Raw genomic sequence first — 17,176 nt, 5'->3', positions numbered from 1 at the left:
CTTTGTTCAAATAAAATACTATAATTACCCTTTACTATAATATCTCAGTACACCACATAAAGGAACTAATAAATTTTAGATTTATATTAATACACATAATATTTTCAGATAATTGTAGATTTATGTTTTACTTTTCTGACATGGGTAACAAAGGTAATAAAAAGCATCTTTTTGTATTATCTATTTGATCTTCATCAAATAAGCTGAATATACTGTACATTTGAAATGATTTCTACTCTTTCCCTAGAAGTTATTTCTATAAAATTTCAAACACTGCCTTAAATATTCCATAACCAGTGGTGGCTTTGACTTTGAATGTAGATTAGTCAATTTGGAGCTGAAATTATTTAAAAGATGTCTTGTTGTTACAGTCTACATTTTTACCTATATATATAATCTCTCAAGTTCTCTGCTCTTTCTCAATCATATCAAAATACTTTAAAATGGTAAAATTCTTTCTAGTGTATTCTGGACCTAAAATAATAACTATTTGTTGGTAATGTTTTCCTTTTGATGCCAGATCTCCATATATGAATACCTAATTTTTTTTACAGTGTTTACAATCATATTTTACAGTGCACTTTGTATTCATTTAATAACATTTGTGGGTTTGATATCAATAAAATACCAGAGAACAGTACTTTAGTTCAGTTATGTCATTATCTTTTTGTGTAGTTAGATTAATTGTCCTGATCAAAAACAAACTTGGTTTTGATAGTCAGCTCTTGGCATTTTAGAGGTGAAATTAGGACCATTTGTTTAAGTAAAAATCAAATCCCTGATAATTGTGATATAGCACAAAATACTTTTTCCATATAGATTTAATTTTTAAATAGCATCTATATTTAATGGCATTTGCTTACCTGTCCACAATTTTTATCACAATATGACTGTAAGCCTAAATCAGAATTGAATATTAAAAACAATTAGAAATAGCTTGTATTGATGAGACAGAGAAACAGTTAACTTTATTTGCTATTAAATTTACTTTGAAAGCCATACAAGTTGCTATAATCTTACTGTAATTTTCCAGTCAAGGAATGTTAAAATGGGCCTTTAGGCTACGCAGTTGGAGGTTGATGCTATTTGTAGAAATGATATTCAGAGGGTTCTTGTTGAATTTGTCAGTGGCCTGCAGAGGGTAGTGATACAAGTTCTCTTCTCTATAAGGGAAACATTTGTACACTTATGCCTGAGAATACATATTCAGTTGAGTTTTATGGATATACTGCCCAACTCGCCCATCACTGCAAAGCTGTCCAGGTACTGGCCAAGGTCCTGGTCCAGCTGCTGTCTCTGGCTGTTAGCCCGAGGAATGGTGACTGGACGTAAGACTCACTGTTACATCCAAATTATCCATGAGGGCTCTCCAGCACACAGATATAAATTGTGGGTGTGACTATGGCAGGCAATAACTGCCAGGCTATAATCACCTCAGCCTACGCACATAGTACAGGAGATGTCTTTGATGTCTTTTCTCTCAGATTGTGATAAATACGAAGATGTCAAGGAGAAGCTGTGTGTGGAATGGTCCAGGATGCTTTGTACTCAGGATAAGGTCTCTCCACTGGTCCTCCGCCTGATGCATTGGCCTAATGTATTTCTTCATCCAGTTCCCACAGGATGTTCAAGCAGATGGGTGGGCTGATAATACCAGTAGCTCTGTACATTCTCAGAGTTGGCCGAGCACCACATGTACTTGGCCATCTACCAACAGCTATCCTTCATAACAGAAAGGTAAAACAGGGGTCTGTGGAAATGAGTTTTTTCTTCCTCAAATAGGCCTGTAACATTTGTGAAATTTTGGTTGATGGTTGTCATAGACATAATTGTGATTAAAGATTTAATTGAATTTTCTGTTGCATTTCTTCCACTTTTAAAAAAAGCTCTGGATCTAATGTATCAGTGTGGCTTTTTATCTATAACATGTTTTAGCAACAGATACATCCTGACTAAACTTTGCCATGTTCCATGAAAATATATAATTACAAATTGTTCATAGATCAAAGTTTTTGACTGAGAATAATGATGAAAATGCACAATAATATGAAACACTGAAACATAAAATAAATAAACTACACAACCAAATGAAAAATTCCATCAATAAATGAAAGCTGTATTTATTGAATACCTACTATTTATGCATATTGAAAAATGTTTCTTTAATGTACCAATTTATTGCAGTCACTGCAATTGATTAAAGTCAGATCAAATAATTACACCCTAAGCTCAATTAATCGTGCTAAGATCATGTAACAATAGTGACAGGACTATGCTCATTATGCAAACTGTGCTCCAAAAAACCCTGACCAATACTGCCCTCACCTGGCTGATGTGTTCTTCCACAGATGGCAGCAGTGAAGTAGGATGTATGCTGACTTGCATACACTGCAACAGACTGTACTGACAAATGCTGAGAACACAGAAGGGGTTTTAACAAGGCCGTAAGTTATTACTATACACTCAATGTGGCTTGAGGTGGTATTTTATTCATCCATGCAGTAATCATCTCCTGGGAGTCAGACCAAAAAATATAGATTTGTTAACTTCCAAGGTCCCTGCAGTTGTTCTGAGGCAGCTGTTAACTGAGGCATAGTGTATAAATATTTCTTTGTGACATTTTTGAATCCTCAATGGTCTATAGCATGGGTACAGACTGCCAACATTGTCATCATCAAAAAAAGAAAACCTGCTGCCATGCCAGAAGTTGAAGGAAAGCAAAGAAGCAGCTGTATGGTGTAGGTTCGGGGCCACTGCTTTTGCTAATTTCATCGCTCTGGTTTTATTGACACCTTTACAAGGTCTTGATATGGCACTTAGGAGGCACAGACATCATGCAAAATAGTTATAGAGGTGCAGGACAATTGTCCGTGCTTACATATGACAAGATCTGGATCAGGACCTTGATGTATTTATACATATGGTGCCCATTAGAAATGGGATTGGTCACTAAGGTAATGGATAATAACAGCCCCTGAGTTAATCAGTATTGAAACAACTTGAAAATATTTCTGTCCTTTTAAACTGGGAAGGTTAGTTTAACATTTCTGGTAACAAGAAGCCTAGCTCCTCAAGCAACAAAGTACCAACAGCAAGAGGAGGTAAAGCAGGAGGAGGTACCTACAAGTGATTCTGAACAAACTGATTCTGTGCAGCTAATCCTGACTGGGATGTTGAGCCAAGAAGGTAGACTTCAAATGTTCTGCTAACTGCCTCTGGTTCTGTTCTGCAGACAGAGACATTCCTCATAGCTCCTCTCATATTTGTGAGTTGTTATTTCACACTCCTGAGCCTCCTGGCTGTTTCCATTCATTGAGCAGGCTGTTGATATAAATGGACACGTGGAAGTAATTAAATTTTTCTCTGACTTTTTATTTGGTAAAATAATTCTACATGATACAGGAAGCATGTAAGAACAAACTGTGACAAGGCTCCGATGAGCCATTTTAGTGGTGCAGATTAGCTCTCTGTAACTAGGTTAGGCTGAGGAGGGGTGGTTGTCTGAGTCATAGTGGTCGCTCCTCGGACACACTGACAGTTGCTGAACCAGAGCGTTACACAGATGTCCCTACACTTGCCTTACCTCTTCTTACTGTTCCTACCTGTGTAACTTCTGCTGCTGTTGTTTCAGGAACTCTGAGGTCAACTTTGTCCACTGTGTCTCTGCTAACGGCCAAATCTTCTATAGGATTTCAAGTGAGTGGCATAGGTAAGGTATTAAATTAGAATATATATAGGTAAATATTGGGCTGTTTGCTGGGAATAGTAATCAGACACTGATGATTCGAATTTAGGCAAGGCAGAGTGAGGTAGGGCAATAGCAGGTGTAGTAATAGTGCATGGGACACTAGCTAAATCTGTACTCGAATATTGTAGTTGATTATACAAGAGGCAATTTAACCTGTAAGTTACTTATAAATAAGCACATTAATTAAGCATGTTTGTTTTTCCCCCAGTAATACTCATATTTAGCATAATCTAACATTTTTATTGATGGAAATCAGAGAAAACTGTGCTTCAAAAACATCAACAAATTTCAGGTGTTTTGCTTGGATAGAAATTTCACAGCAGAAGTACTGAGTACTATGTGGAGCCCTTTAAGTTGTTTCTAAAATTTGAAAAGAAAAAAGTAAATTGACATTGCAACTGACATTTTCATGGATTATGAATTCACAGATGACCGACTTAATACACTAAATTCTATAGCTTTAACATTGGGATAATTGGTTTGAAATTACAAAACTAAATAAGCAGCACTAAGTATAGAAATCGGTAAATTCAGTAAAATAATCAGTAGATTACATAAATAAATAAATAAATAAATAAGGGCTGCAATTATTCTGTTGTTAACATTAAACTTTCACGGCCCATCAGCAGGTCCAGACTCTCACTCTTGTAACTATGTACCATTCCTATTCATTTCTCTGTACAGAAAAAATTATAGTAGTTAATATAATAATGTGCTTTACAATAAATAAATGAAATAATGGTTCGGAAACAGTTCTCCAGTTCCTGAACACGTAATGACTGTAAATTAAATCTTCCATGAAGACCTGGTCTAGTTGGGATATAAATGGATGGCTGGAATGCATTCATTCCATAATTTTATCTAGGAGTATAGCAAGATGTGGGCAGAGTACAAATGACTCACAAGGGTAAAAGTATAGGAACATGCACTGAGTGTTTAAAACAAACACAAGCCTCTATCCTGACTCAGTGCAATGTTGCACAAAAGTGTCTATTATCATTATTACCACCTGTTATTACTCATTTTAAAAAGTTGCAGGTGAAATGGTACGTATAGCATGTCTGATGGATGTTAACACTGCTAATCGACGCATGAAGTGCACATACTGTGTTAACTCTTACTCTCATGTAGTCACATTCTGTACAAATATGTGTCTAGAACAATTGCTTTGCTTAGTATAATGCTCAAACGTTTAGGGTAGCTTTCTAAATACTTGAAATGTGTAACGATGCCATACGGTCATCAGATTTCATTTTGTGTAGTCTTATGTGAGTGCTGCTTCAAATGATGGTTGTGATGGTGATGGTTGCTTATAAGATCAGGTATAAATCCCTTATTAATTCTAGTTTATCAAATGGATAATTCCTAATCAAAACTATGGTCTTCTTCTAGAAATTCAATACAAAAAAATCACCATTTATTTTGAATAACACTGATGAACATCAATCGATGTATTAATTCTAAGTGAGAAATGCCACCTAATCTCTACAATGATGGCATCATTTCTTCACCTTGCAAATACAGCAGATGCCATATTAAGACTTCATCACTGTGCACTTAATAAATATGGTCAGTCATGCTTGTGGTCATGATAACTATGCCAGTTTCCAGGAGTGGTCTCCACAGTCTGTACCGGTAGAAAGAGGCCCAGTACCCAGCGGGAACCAAATACATCCCTCAAATTGGATCGCCATGTTCCTCGGCTCTCCACTAGCTGCCCTTTCTGTAGCTGGCACCAGGTTTGTCCACGGGCCACAAGCAAGACTTGTTGGCAGCAGAAACCAGCACTCACCAAACCAATGCCTAACCATACATACAGCATGATGACCAGAAAGAACTGAAGGCCTGAGATGGCACCTAGATGAAAAGAGGGGGAAAAAAAATTAAGGATGCTTCAGGCAATGGTTTGGGAGTAGATCTCTCCACATTGTGAGAAGATACAAACAACTTACCGAGGAAGAAGTAACCTGTGGAGAGGGGCAAAAGTGTGAGGAAGGTCAAAGGGTTTTCAAAGGAGATGGAATACTCTACTGTGAGATAGGCCACCCCAAGCACCAGAGAGTATAGGCAGGTACAGGATGTGTAGATACTGAACATGATAAAGTAGCGCATGTTCCGGTTCCCTATGCAGTTTCCCGTGAAGAAACAATGGTGGTCCCGTTTTAGAATGACTTTCTTACACAGTTTGCAGAAGTGCCGGCCATTAAGGAGGTAGTGAGCGTCCACTCTGTCTGGACAGTCTGGTGAACAGACTGGAATAATGTTCTCATTGGCACTCTCAGCTGGGAACCATATAGTCATTGAGTAATTACCAAGTGCATTGAGCATAAAAAAGAGTAAAACAGTAATGTGGAGCAGCATGATGGGACTCAGTGTAACATTTTGGGTTTGGAAAATAGTGGGGATGAAAAGGAAGAAATGGAGAACAAAGGTGACTGCTGTGGCAGCATAGAAGTAGGCTGGTGCAATAGCATTGAGCATTCGCAGTTTCAGCATCCTGACAATCATACCTGTGGTTAGAGGAGATAACAGAATATTTATTACACAACAACAGTTAAATAATGCTGAGACTTTTTCTCAAAGTTTATTAACAGGTATGGTGATACATGTCTCAGTTATTCAAGAACTCCCTAAAGCCAAATCTGTAATTTGTTCTGAAATACATATTAACTGCGATAAAACATCATGCTGCTACCATTTTCTTTTCTTGTCATATTGACAGGGTCATATTTATATTTATCTACCCTCTCACATGTTATATTCTTACTATCATCCTGTTGCACTCTTAGAAATAAAGGTACCACAGTCCAGGTTTTCCTTGTCGATGGGGTGGTACCACTGGGGGATGTTTAAAGTAATTTAAGGTATATAATTGGACCTTAGGGACAAATACATTAAAAGCTAATTAAAGGTACACCACATGCACTTTCCTAGCTAGGTGAAAGACACATGCACCCTTGATGGTACCACAAAAAAGTACAATTTGGCACTTTATTTCTGAGAGTGTATAACATTTTAATCTCCCCATAATAAAACTTTCTTATCTTAATAATAATAATAATAATAATAATAATAATAACAATGAGAAGAAGAAGAAGGATACAAAAATGATGGGCTGTGAACATAATCAAATCAATTTCACACAAATATATTCAAGCAGTGGAGCTCTGAATTAGATTATAGCCTTATAGGTTGTTTTGGATTTTTCATTAGGACATGTTTAAGGTCCCTTTCAGTTATTTTTGTTTCTCTGTGGCTGAAATCGTGTCACTGAGAATGCATGGCAACCTTTCTGTCGCAGCCAAGAAACCAGGGTTATTCACGTTTAAATGGATCTGCACTGTACTTTCATCATGCAGCACATCAGAACCTCTGAAATCTACAGGCTGCATCTACTCCATTCGTTTTCACAGCTTCAACAGGACAACACACACTGCGTATTATATAAGATTTCATAAAGGGGACCATTTCTGGTCCATATAAGCTTTACCGTGTCTGATGATTATATCCGCTGAGCTGTGTTTTCAGTCTCGGAGCTCATGTCTCACGCGCGCATTAAAAAGGGAAATAACTCATTCAGGGGAAGAAGGAGGGGGGTGCGGGGGGAGAATACCGGTTGCCAAGGCGATTTGCCATGCCATACCATATTTCCGTTGTGTGCAGATAGTGTAGCACCTCCTGTTGGTGTGGCAATCTTATCTAGAGGAAAACACCAAGCGGATGGGAGCAGGCAAGGACAATAAACCCCATCTGCCATCTGGGGTTTATAGCCACTCTACATGCTTCCAAACCAGTTAGATAATTATAGGTCCATATATATAGTCTAGATGTTTCAGGGTGTACATATTTGTATACACATCTAGTAGCATGTAGGCTGTTTATTTGCATCGGCTGCAGTACACGTCCAAAACAGACGTGACTGAATTTTAAGGGCGTCCCCGTGTTCCGTGTTTTACTGCTAACGTTAATTCCTCAGATATTTGTCCCAGAGCCTATAAACTGCGTAAAGTCTGTACTTTCCATTCCCGAGGAAGAGGAAGAGATAATGGTGGCGACCAACGCATTAGGGAAACAAATCACGTAGGTCCCTCAGTTTGTGAAAGTGATGTAACTTTGCAGACGCTCCCTAAGCACATGGGCGCTCCCCTTGTTCCTTGGTGCTGATGCAGCCAGCCAGAAGCGTCTAACCGGACATCGCCTGCACTGCATGACACACTGAGAAGGTGAGCCATGCTATTGTTTATAAGATTGCTTTAACTGCTCTGTAATACATGTAGAACCGTAGTGAAGTGTGTTTTAATACGATTTCACGCGAAGAAAAAGAGGAAGCGTATTTATTTATTATAATGAAGTTGAACGGCTTTGAAAAGTGGGCGTATTGATTTATCACTTGTATTTGTATAGAAGCTGCAGCACTTATATGTTATACGTGGTGAGATTAAAGGGTTCATAGCAATGAATAGAATTTTGCGTAGGCGCGCTGAATATCAATTCACTCATTCTTTCACTGAAGGAACATTTTTATATCCGTTGCTTTATTTACTACATCTCAAGAGGTTTCTAGATCTTGCTGGAGTGTGGATTGGAAGGCTGTGCTGTGCAGAGAGACTGAGCTCTTTAAGCTGTATAGTACCTGAGTGAAAAGTTGAATGTCCTCAGAGAACTTGTGGTTTGTCAGTAGACACTTCACCAGAGAAATTGCTCTGGTGTATCATGATTAACAGTGACTTCAACATCCATCTTCTCTGGTGTGTAGGCCTGTGGTGAGGGCTACACACACATTACACCAGCACCAGTAGCCTACAAATGAATCTTCAGGCACAAAACCTCCTCCTTCAACTTGCATAATAAATCTCTCATAAATACATTTCTCATAAACTATTTGTTTTGTGCTTGTCGTACTGTAGGGTGTCCCAAAAGTCTCCAGAGAAATTAACACTTTTTAGAAAAATGTCTTCCAAAATTTCTCTAAAATCTTTCTCATGGCTGGATCGGGAAGTTGTCGCAAGGTTGCGATGGACATGCAATTACATGCATGACACCAGATGTGTTAACACGAGTTCATCATGAGCGGGAGAGATGACTCTGTGTGTTTACAAAGAAATGGCAATCATGTAGAGGATATTTTGTAAATGAAGTTACATTGTGCTAGAAAGTGTTAATTTCCCCTATGTATGGAAGGACACCGTGTATACTTTTTCTAGTAATGGGAGAAAAAAATTGCATTATTTGGCATATTTGTGCTCTGTGATAACTTCTATACTTATATAACCAATTACACACTTCCTCTGCTGCGAAAAGTATTCTAGTAATGCTATAGTAAGCCTATGTGGCATTTGTGCTTTTTTTTTCGACGTCTCTTTTGTCAAATGCCAGAGTTGGTGTTCAGCTTGGACCTCAGTGGAAACTATGAATGGGTGACATTTGCAGCCTTTTTCATATACAAAGCCCATCCACTTGGCAAAGATAAGCACATTCACAATCATTTACGCTTATTCATTTAAGCATAAGGGCAAATTCCTTTAACCTAGAGAAAACTGATTGTGCTATATGTAGATCATGCATACATAATGTGACTCGGGTTGACATTTACTGCCGTGTCTGATCAAGGTGTCTGTAAAAGGCTTGAATACTGGTTAAAATGTCATTTCTCTAACGTCAGAATGTTCATAGTGGTCTGTAATTGGGCCGTCATGAATAAAGCATCAGAATGCACACCTGCTGTGCTCAGTACTTAGCTCTTCAGCTCAGTATAATGCTTTTCTCATAAAGATTGGAGAAATGCTAGTGCAGACCTCGAAATTATTTTATCATTTCAGTTATATCTCAAGAATGCAGGGAAAGCTTGGCGTTGATATGTGCTGCCTTTGGCATGAGCACACATCTGCATTTTTAGGATTCTTCCTGATTTAGGGAATTTATAATTTTTATTTTTTTTTCTGGTGCAGATGCAATTCATTTTTGCCTTTATATTTTAGACTTTTGATATAGACACAAGTACACATACCACACTTTTTTAGTATAGGATAAACAATAGAAGTGTGAATGCCATCATAACAAGATTACATTGTGTGATTACTCCTGTTTCAACCCTTGCTAACATTACAGAATCTATTTGTTGTTCTCACAATTAGTTTATTGTGCCAGAGAGAGAAAGACGCTTCATCAGTCGTTTCATGTGTGAGGCTGTTCCTGTTACTGGTGGTGCAGTGTGGTGGAATAGTCAATTGGTGGCTTTTGTGGCTTGTGTTATCATTGGTAACAATTCATAAAAATGCATATATACATTATCATTATCATATCACATTGTATATTATCATAGTGAACTGTATCATTGGGTGAACCAAAAACTATGTACATAAAGTTGTTGAATGAGGGAAAATATACTGTATAGGTAAAACAGAGATTATACATATAAAACAGTTATACAGTTCCCCAAAAATGCCAGTTATTTTGTTAGTAAAGTCCTTTTGTTTTGCATGCACCTGTTACAATGTCATTCCTCTACTTTGACATGTTTTAAACGGGCCATAAAATTAGGAATTAGGAAGTCAGTGCATACTTTTTACTGTTTTACCTACAATGTGTTTTAATGCTTTTTGGTAACTTGAAAACAGTGTTCCTGCATTTAAAAAAAAAAAAAAAAAAAGGAAAATGGAAGACATGAGAGCATCCAGCAAACAGTCAAAGACAAAATGTTGTGTTTTAGGCAGCACTACGCAACAGATGCATGAATATTTAATGGTGCTTTTGGCTGAGATTGAAAAGTGATACATCTTTCTGCAGTAAACCCACAGCTACTGATGATTTCTCAGCCACAGAAGGTGTATGTGAGGGTGGAAAGGCACTGACTAGTGGACTGAACACTGAACCAACTCATGAGGTCACATGATTCAGCTGGGATTCTCAGGTCCCACAGATTTGCCACTGCAAGGCAATACTCATTTAGAAATGTCTAAACAGCTGGCAACTGCACGTTTTATTTCTCCGTTACTGGTGCCTTGATGCTCTCCTTTGGAGATTTGTGAGATTCGTGTGTTCCTTGCTCAGTGAAGTCATTCAGCATGGTCTTGCCAAACCCTTAATGTTGCTTTATCATTCAAAGCATGGGCTTATTGCTTTACATCCAGTCGGAAATTCCACACACAGCTTCTAAAACTTTGGCACTAACGCACTGACCTCAATATTAGACTGACAAGTTTATTGAGGGGAAAACACATGGACATATGTGTGACAGATTGGTAGCTTTTGGCAATATGATGTTGTTGCATTGTTGCAAACTCAAGCATTCACGGAGAGAGAAGAGAACGAAGAGTGCACTGTAGATCCGTGCCTGTGCTTAATATTTGATCTATTTTTTGTTCAAGAATAGACTACCTAATACGATAATAAATAAGAATATTTATTCCTAATAAAAATAAGTAAAATAGGTAAAGAAACTGAAGAAATAAATTGTGGTTTGTATATGAAACTCAGCTTTAACTGCACAATAAAGTGAGTGTGTGGAGGTGGTGATGTTGCCTATTGTTATATTTAGTAAACTCATTTAGTGTATGTTAGGAATAAACCATGATAGAGTTTGCTGTTGAAAAATAATGTTGCTGGAAAATAATCAACGATGGGGTAGTTCATTATTTTACATTAACAGCAACTCCCAAAGTCTTTTATTTTTATTCGTGATTTGCCAATGCTAACAATTCTTAGTTTATTAATAGATACATTACACCTTTAACCATATATAGTTACATTTAATTATGTTGTGCGATGTCCACCAAACAAGTTAGTTCCTGTTACTGCTGTACCAACTCCTCTCTGAAGCTGCACTAACTCCTCTCTGAAGCTGCACTAATTCCTCTCTGAAGCTGTCCTAACTCCTCTCTGAAGCTGTCCTAACTCCTCTCTGAAGCTGTACTAACTCCTCTCTGAAGCTGTACTAACTCCTCTCTGAAGCTGTACTAACTCCTCTCTGAAGCTGTCCTAACTCCTCTGTGAAGCTGCACTAACTCCTCTCTGAAGCTGTACTAACTCCTCTCTGAAGCTGTCCTAACTCCTCTGTGAAGCTGCACTAACTCCTTTCTGAAGCTGCACTAACTCCTCTCTGAAGCTACACTAACTCCTCTCTGAAGCTGTACTAACTCCTCTCTGAAGCTGTACTAACTCCTCTCTAAAGCTGTACTAACTCCTCTCTGAAGCTACACTAACTCCTCTCTGAAGCTGTACTAACTCCTCTCTGAAGCTGTCCTAACTCCTCTCTGAAGCTGTCCTAACTCCTCTCTGAAGCTGTCCTAACTCCTCTCTGAAGCTGTACTAAGTCCTCTGTGAAGCTGTACTAACTCCTCTCTGAAGCTGTACTAACTCCTCTCTGAAGCTGCACTAACTCCTCTCTGAAGCTGTACTAACTCCTCTCTGAAGCTGTACTAACTCCTCTCTAAAGCTGTACTAACTCCTCTCTGAAGCTGTCCTAACTCCTCTCTGAAGCTGTCCTAACTCCTCTCTGAAGCTGCACTAACTCCTCTCTGAAGCTGTCCTAACTCCTCTCTGAAGCTGCACTAAGTCCTCTCTGAAGCTGCACTAACTCCTTTCTGAAGCTGTACTAACTCCTCTCTGAAGCTGCACTAACTCCTCTCTGAAGCTGTAGTAACTCCTCTCTAAAGCTGTACTAACTCCTCTCTGAAGCTGTCCTAACTCCTCTCTGAAGCTGTCCTAACTCCTCTCTGAAGCTGCACTAACTCCTCTCTAAAGCTGTAGTAAGTCCTCTCTGAAGCTGTACTAAGTCCTCTGTGAAGCTGTACTAACTCCTCTCTGAAGCTGTACTAACTCCTCTCTGAAGCTGTACTAACTCCTCTCTAAAGCTGTACTAACTCCTCTCTGAAGCTGTCCTAACTCCTCTCTGAAGCTGTCCTAACTCCTCTCTGAAGCTGCACTAACTCCTCTCTAAAGCTGTAGTAAGTCCTCTCTGAAGCTGTACTAAGTCCTCTGTGAAGCTGTACTAACTCCTCTCTGAAGCTGTACTAACTCCTCTCTGAAGCTGTACTAACTCCTCTCTAAAGCTGTACTAACTCCTCTCTGAAGCTGTCCTAACTCCTCTCTGAAGCTGTCCTAACTCCTCTCTGAAGCTGCACTAACTCCTCTCTGAAGCTGTCCTAACTCCTCTCTGAAGCTGCACTAAGTCCTCTCTGAAGCTGCACTAACTCCTTTCTGAAGCTGTACTAACTCCTCTCTGAAGCTGCACTAACTCCTCTCTGAAGCTGCACTAACTCCTCTCTGAAGCTGTACTAAGTCCTCTCTGAAGCTGTACTAACTCCTCTGTGAAGCTGTCCTAACTCCTCTCTGAAGCTGTCCTAACTCCTCTCTAAAGCTGTACTAAGTCCTCTCTGAAGCTGTCCTAACTCCTCTGTGAAGCTGCACTAAGTCCTCTCTGAAGCTGTCCTAACTCCTCTCTAAAGCTGTACTAAGTCCTCTCTGAAGCTGTACTAACTCCTCTCTGAAGCTGCACTAAGTCCTCTCTGAAGCTGTCCTAACTCCTCTCTAAAGCTGTACTAAGTCCTCTCTGAAGCTGCACTAACTCCTCTGTGAAGCTGCACTAACTCCTCTGTGAAGCTGTACTAACTACTCTCTAAAGCTGTACTAACTCCTCTCTGAAGCTGTAGTAAGTCCTCTCTGAAGCTGTAGTAAGTCCTCTCTGAAGCTGTACTGAGTCCTCTGTGAAGCTGTCCTAACTCCTCTCTGAAGCTGTACTAACTCCTCTGTGAAGCTGCACTAACTCCTCTGTGAAGCTGTACTAACTCCTCTGTGAAGCTGCACTAACTCCTCTGTGAAGCTGTACTAACTCCTCTGTGAAGCTGTACTAACTCCTCTCTGAAGCTATACTCCTTTCTAACAGGGTTTTAGCTTGATAAGATTCTTAGACCCCGATTTGGTTATAGATTTGATGGAGACCACAAAGCACTAATCTAAGTCACTCTGGATAAGGCCATCTGCCAAATGCTGTAAACGTGAAAGTGAAAAGAATCTCTATTGCCACACATTTTCATTTGTATTTTAATGCTTCATAGAAAGTACAAATGTTTAGCCATTACTGCCTGACTCTATTCTGCTGCTGGAACTTGTTTCTTTTGGCAGCACAATCACATTGATCACTGTTGACAGACAGTTTTTACAGTCCGTCACATCCAGTCTAGCTTAATTAGGCTTGTCTAACTCTACGAGCAGCTCAGACATTCAAGGCTTCTTTAGGTTCACTGACAATAGAGACTGTCTGAGGGAAGGGTTTCTTTCGTTCTGAGCAACAGCACTGAATTCCTGTGCAGACTGACGCTATTAATTCTGAAGCCACTTTAAAAATATCACGTCAGGTTTCATCTCAAAGAGGCTTTCACCTCATCTGCCATTTGCCATGCCACCAAACTTCCACTTGGGCCTACCAGTGGGTTCTCAGAGTGCTCTATTTTCAGTTAGCCCAGAAACCTGATGCTCCAACAGGGAAAATGTCAGACATGTAGGAGAGGGAATCACACTTCATGTGAGGACACTCTCTTTTTGCTAACCCAGTTTTTGAGTATTAGTAGCACATAGTGTCAGAGGGGCTCAGCACTACAATTTTATAGAGAATTTTGTAAAACTGGAAAGGTTTACTTTGGTGCAGTACCGTTTCTTGTTTTAAGCGGCAAAGGAGTTGCTTGGGGTCCATGGACCACCAGGGATCTGCATGATTTTTAAAATCGTATGCGAAAAATCACACTTTACTATCATTTGGCGAAAAGGTTTATGTATCAGGTCGTCACAGGGGGCCCCTTGTGGTGTGAAGAGATTCTTCAATTTATGTAACTAAATTAGGTAACTTATGTAACTCACATTAGATCACAAAGAAGCAGCGATCATGAGCACCTTTAAGAAAGTAACACTAATTTATTGGATTTAGTCTTTGTCTGCTTTTTTGCTTCCACTTGTTGATGGAATTTAAATGGAAGAAGTTTGTGGTTAACTAGCAAGCTAGCTAGTACGTGGAGTAAGAAATGTTAGGTTAGCACACACTAAGTTGCTAACTTGTTATTACTAGCTATGACAGCAGTAGACTGTTAATTTTAAAGATAATCACCGCTCAAGGTGTTATTTTAAAAAACTGTAGCAACTCAGATGATCACAACCTGAAGAACGATTTCAATCCTGTCACCATGCTAAGTAGTCTAATGGTGTAATGATCATTTTTAAGGTTCTATAAGGAAATATCTTGGGGCTTCATTAGCATTAGAACCAACAGCAATTGAATTTTCCCATTTTCTCCCTAATTTAGTCTTTGTCAATTCCCACCCACCAGCCAGTGCTCCCTTATCATAAAGACAGCCTTCACCCTCCCCAGTTGGTAGCGATCACATGTTTCCTCGGAGACATGTGAAGCCAGCTACCGCATCTTTTCAAACTGCTGCTTATGTTGCATCAGGGTAGCATAACACACCCGGAGGAAAGAGCTATCGACTGTCTTCCACATGCTTGAGTCAGTTGTCACTTAGGGCCCCAAATATTCAAAAGTGGCCTTGCTTTAGTGTAAAGTATTGTCACATAGAGCGTAATTTACAGGCAGTTGCTAAGATATGTTCCTTTGCATTTTAAGCATGTCACTAGCTCTACTTATCATTTTGCTTAAACACAAAATCCTCATAACTACCAGCAGTACACTGTCTCTTTTCATTTGGGAAATTGTCTCCAATATGTTCCCTTCTTCAGCATGGAAGAAAATGTTCAAATGTGGAGACTCCTTTAGAATCAGCAGCTGAATATTATACAAACATAACCCACTTTTCTTTGCAGTCACAGAAAAGCTATTTTACAGTATGGCACAAACCTAACAAGAAACAAGAGTACAGCATCAGCAATGATCCACAAACAACACTGTTAACTCTACTGTACTTAATTGGATAGACCTTTTTTGACCTTCTCAATCTGTCACTGATGACAAAAGACTACACAGGCCTCCAAGGAAGAGAACAACAGTTTTTAATGCATACATCTTTGGCAGTCAATGTAGTCTTTTCTATTTGCCTTTTTTTTTTTTTATTGTCCTACTTCAGATATAATCTGATTGCTCAAGCACACAGTGAGTATTTAGCTGACAGAAGATGTGGCTATAACAGATCTATCAATATTTAACTCAGTAATGCAGCTGATCAAACATTAATGTATTTCTTCTTACGGGGAGGTCCATCCAGTTTTTTTTTTTTTTTTTTTTGGTTTTTAATCACCTGAGAATAAGACTGATTGTCATCTCTAGAATATTTTCAAGTTCCCCTTTCAGGCAATCACTTGTATAAATATTGTTCAGAGAAAGCCTGATGGATTCAGGATACATGATTGGTGATCGTTTGAGCATAGCAGTGATGTTCCACAAGTGAACAGCTGTGAAAGGATCTCCGCTTTGGGCTTGACCTCAGCTGCTGTTTGTGCTTCATTGTTCTTTAATATATTCGAAATTCTATTTGTTTTTCTCGTTCCTCATCAGAAACCCAGGTGCAAACAGCACTAAGCCTGTTCAGCTGTTCATCACAGCCCTGGAGCATTACACTGTACTGTGTATAGTTCACTGAGATATAGTTCTGTATCCAAGTCAAAATAAAGACCTTCCTGCCACTAAATTGTGATTTCCTGTATCAGATACTTCAGTGTGATGTTCAGTAGTTGAATGTTGAATTGGTGCAATTTGAAGGAATCCATCTCAGTGTAAAATTTCAATTATAATACATGAACTTTGAATGAACATATGCTACCAAAAAGATCTGTGACATGAGGAATTGTAAGACTGTAGGAAATACTGCTGCACTGGAGAAACCATCTTACTAACGAAGGCCAGCATGGAGATGATCTTGCCTTTGTGTAAACTAAGGTTGTCTGAGAGCTTTCTTTTTTTCAGTGCATTAACACATTCATTTTTGATGGGAGTTCATCTGATTCCATTGTCTGAAGACACTGCAAAAGCATCAGCTAATTATTAGATTGAAATAGTGAAAAGTTAAAATTTGTCAAATAAAATTCCCCAGCATTATAAATTTACTGTACATATATGTATGTGAAATAAGTAAGGAATAGCACACACTAGAGCATGCTGTTTTTGGAGTATAATCAGTGAAGAGGTGGTGAGATACAGCCTGGCACTAAAGAATTCTGTTCCTCTTATAGGACAGCAAACTATTCAAGATTTTGTTAATTAAAGAACAGCATGTCATGCTATTTTTGGAAAATAAATCAGTTTAAGTACATTTAATGTTTAGGTAAATTTAATGTCCATGAAACAACTTCCTGTTATCACTTACATTATAGCAACTATAAGCAGTTGTTCCCTCACCAGCCTCTGTTTTTTTTTAAGTTAATAAGACAAAAAACATAGCTTTTCATGTTATAGAGAAACCAGAAATCTTACTGACTGTTACAAAATAC

General features: G+C 38.7%; 2 protein-coding genes across 2 annotated transcripts in view; one reads left to right on the top strand and one right to left on the bottom strand.

Moving 5' to 3' along the window:
- Positions 1-5,143: 5,143 nt before the first annotated feature.
- zdhhc22 (zinc finger DHHC-type palmitoyltransferase 22) lies at positions 5,144-7,367 on the bottom strand. The gene is made up of 3 exons (XM_026934297.3): positions 7,239-7,367; positions 5,701-6,258; positions 5,144-5,605 (listed from the first exon to the last, which is right to left on the bottom strand). Exons 2-3 carry the CDS (start codon positions 6,254-6,256, stop codon positions 5,319-5,321), a joined length of 843 nt encoding a protein of 280 aa, XP_026790098.1. The 5' UTR covers positions 6,257-6,258; positions 7,239-7,367; the 3' UTR covers positions 5,144-5,318.
- A 107-nt stretch (positions 7,368-7,474) lies between these two features.
- The window catches only part of tmem63c (transmembrane protein 63C), a 32,496-nt gene continuing 22,794 nt past the window's right edge, over positions 7,475-17,176 (top strand). Inside the window, exon 1 of the mRNA XM_026934295.3 lies at positions 7,475-7,971. The gene's annotated coding sequence lies outside the window, so the exon portion shown is untranslated. The remainder of the gene's footprint in view (positions 7,972-17,176) is intronic.

The sequence above is a fragment of the Pangasianodon hypophthalmus genome, chromosome 10, assembly GCF_027358585.1.
Source record: "Pangasianodon hypophthalmus isolate fPanHyp1 chromosome 10, fPanHyp1.pri, whole genome shotgun sequence".
In the NCBI taxonomy this organism is placed as follows: domain Eukaryota; kingdom Metazoa; phylum Chordata; class Actinopteri; order Siluriformes; family Pangasiidae; genus Pangasianodon; species Pangasianodon hypophthalmus.
The sequence above is the reverse complement of the archived record's forward strand: the minus strand, read 5'-3'. Positions and strand labels throughout refer to the sequence as shown.

What these genes read in the sequence shown, in the direction of transcription:
- zdhhc22 (XM_026934297.3), bottom strand. Translation starts at nt 6,256, where the DNA reads ATGATTGTCAGGATGCTGAAACTGCGAATGCTCAATGCTATTGCACCA. An exon ending in CACAGGTTACTTCTTCCTCG is followed by an intron (nt 5,606 to 5,700) that starts GTAAGTTGTTTG and finishes CTTTTCATCTAG; the next exon opens with GTGCCATCTCAGGCCTTCAG.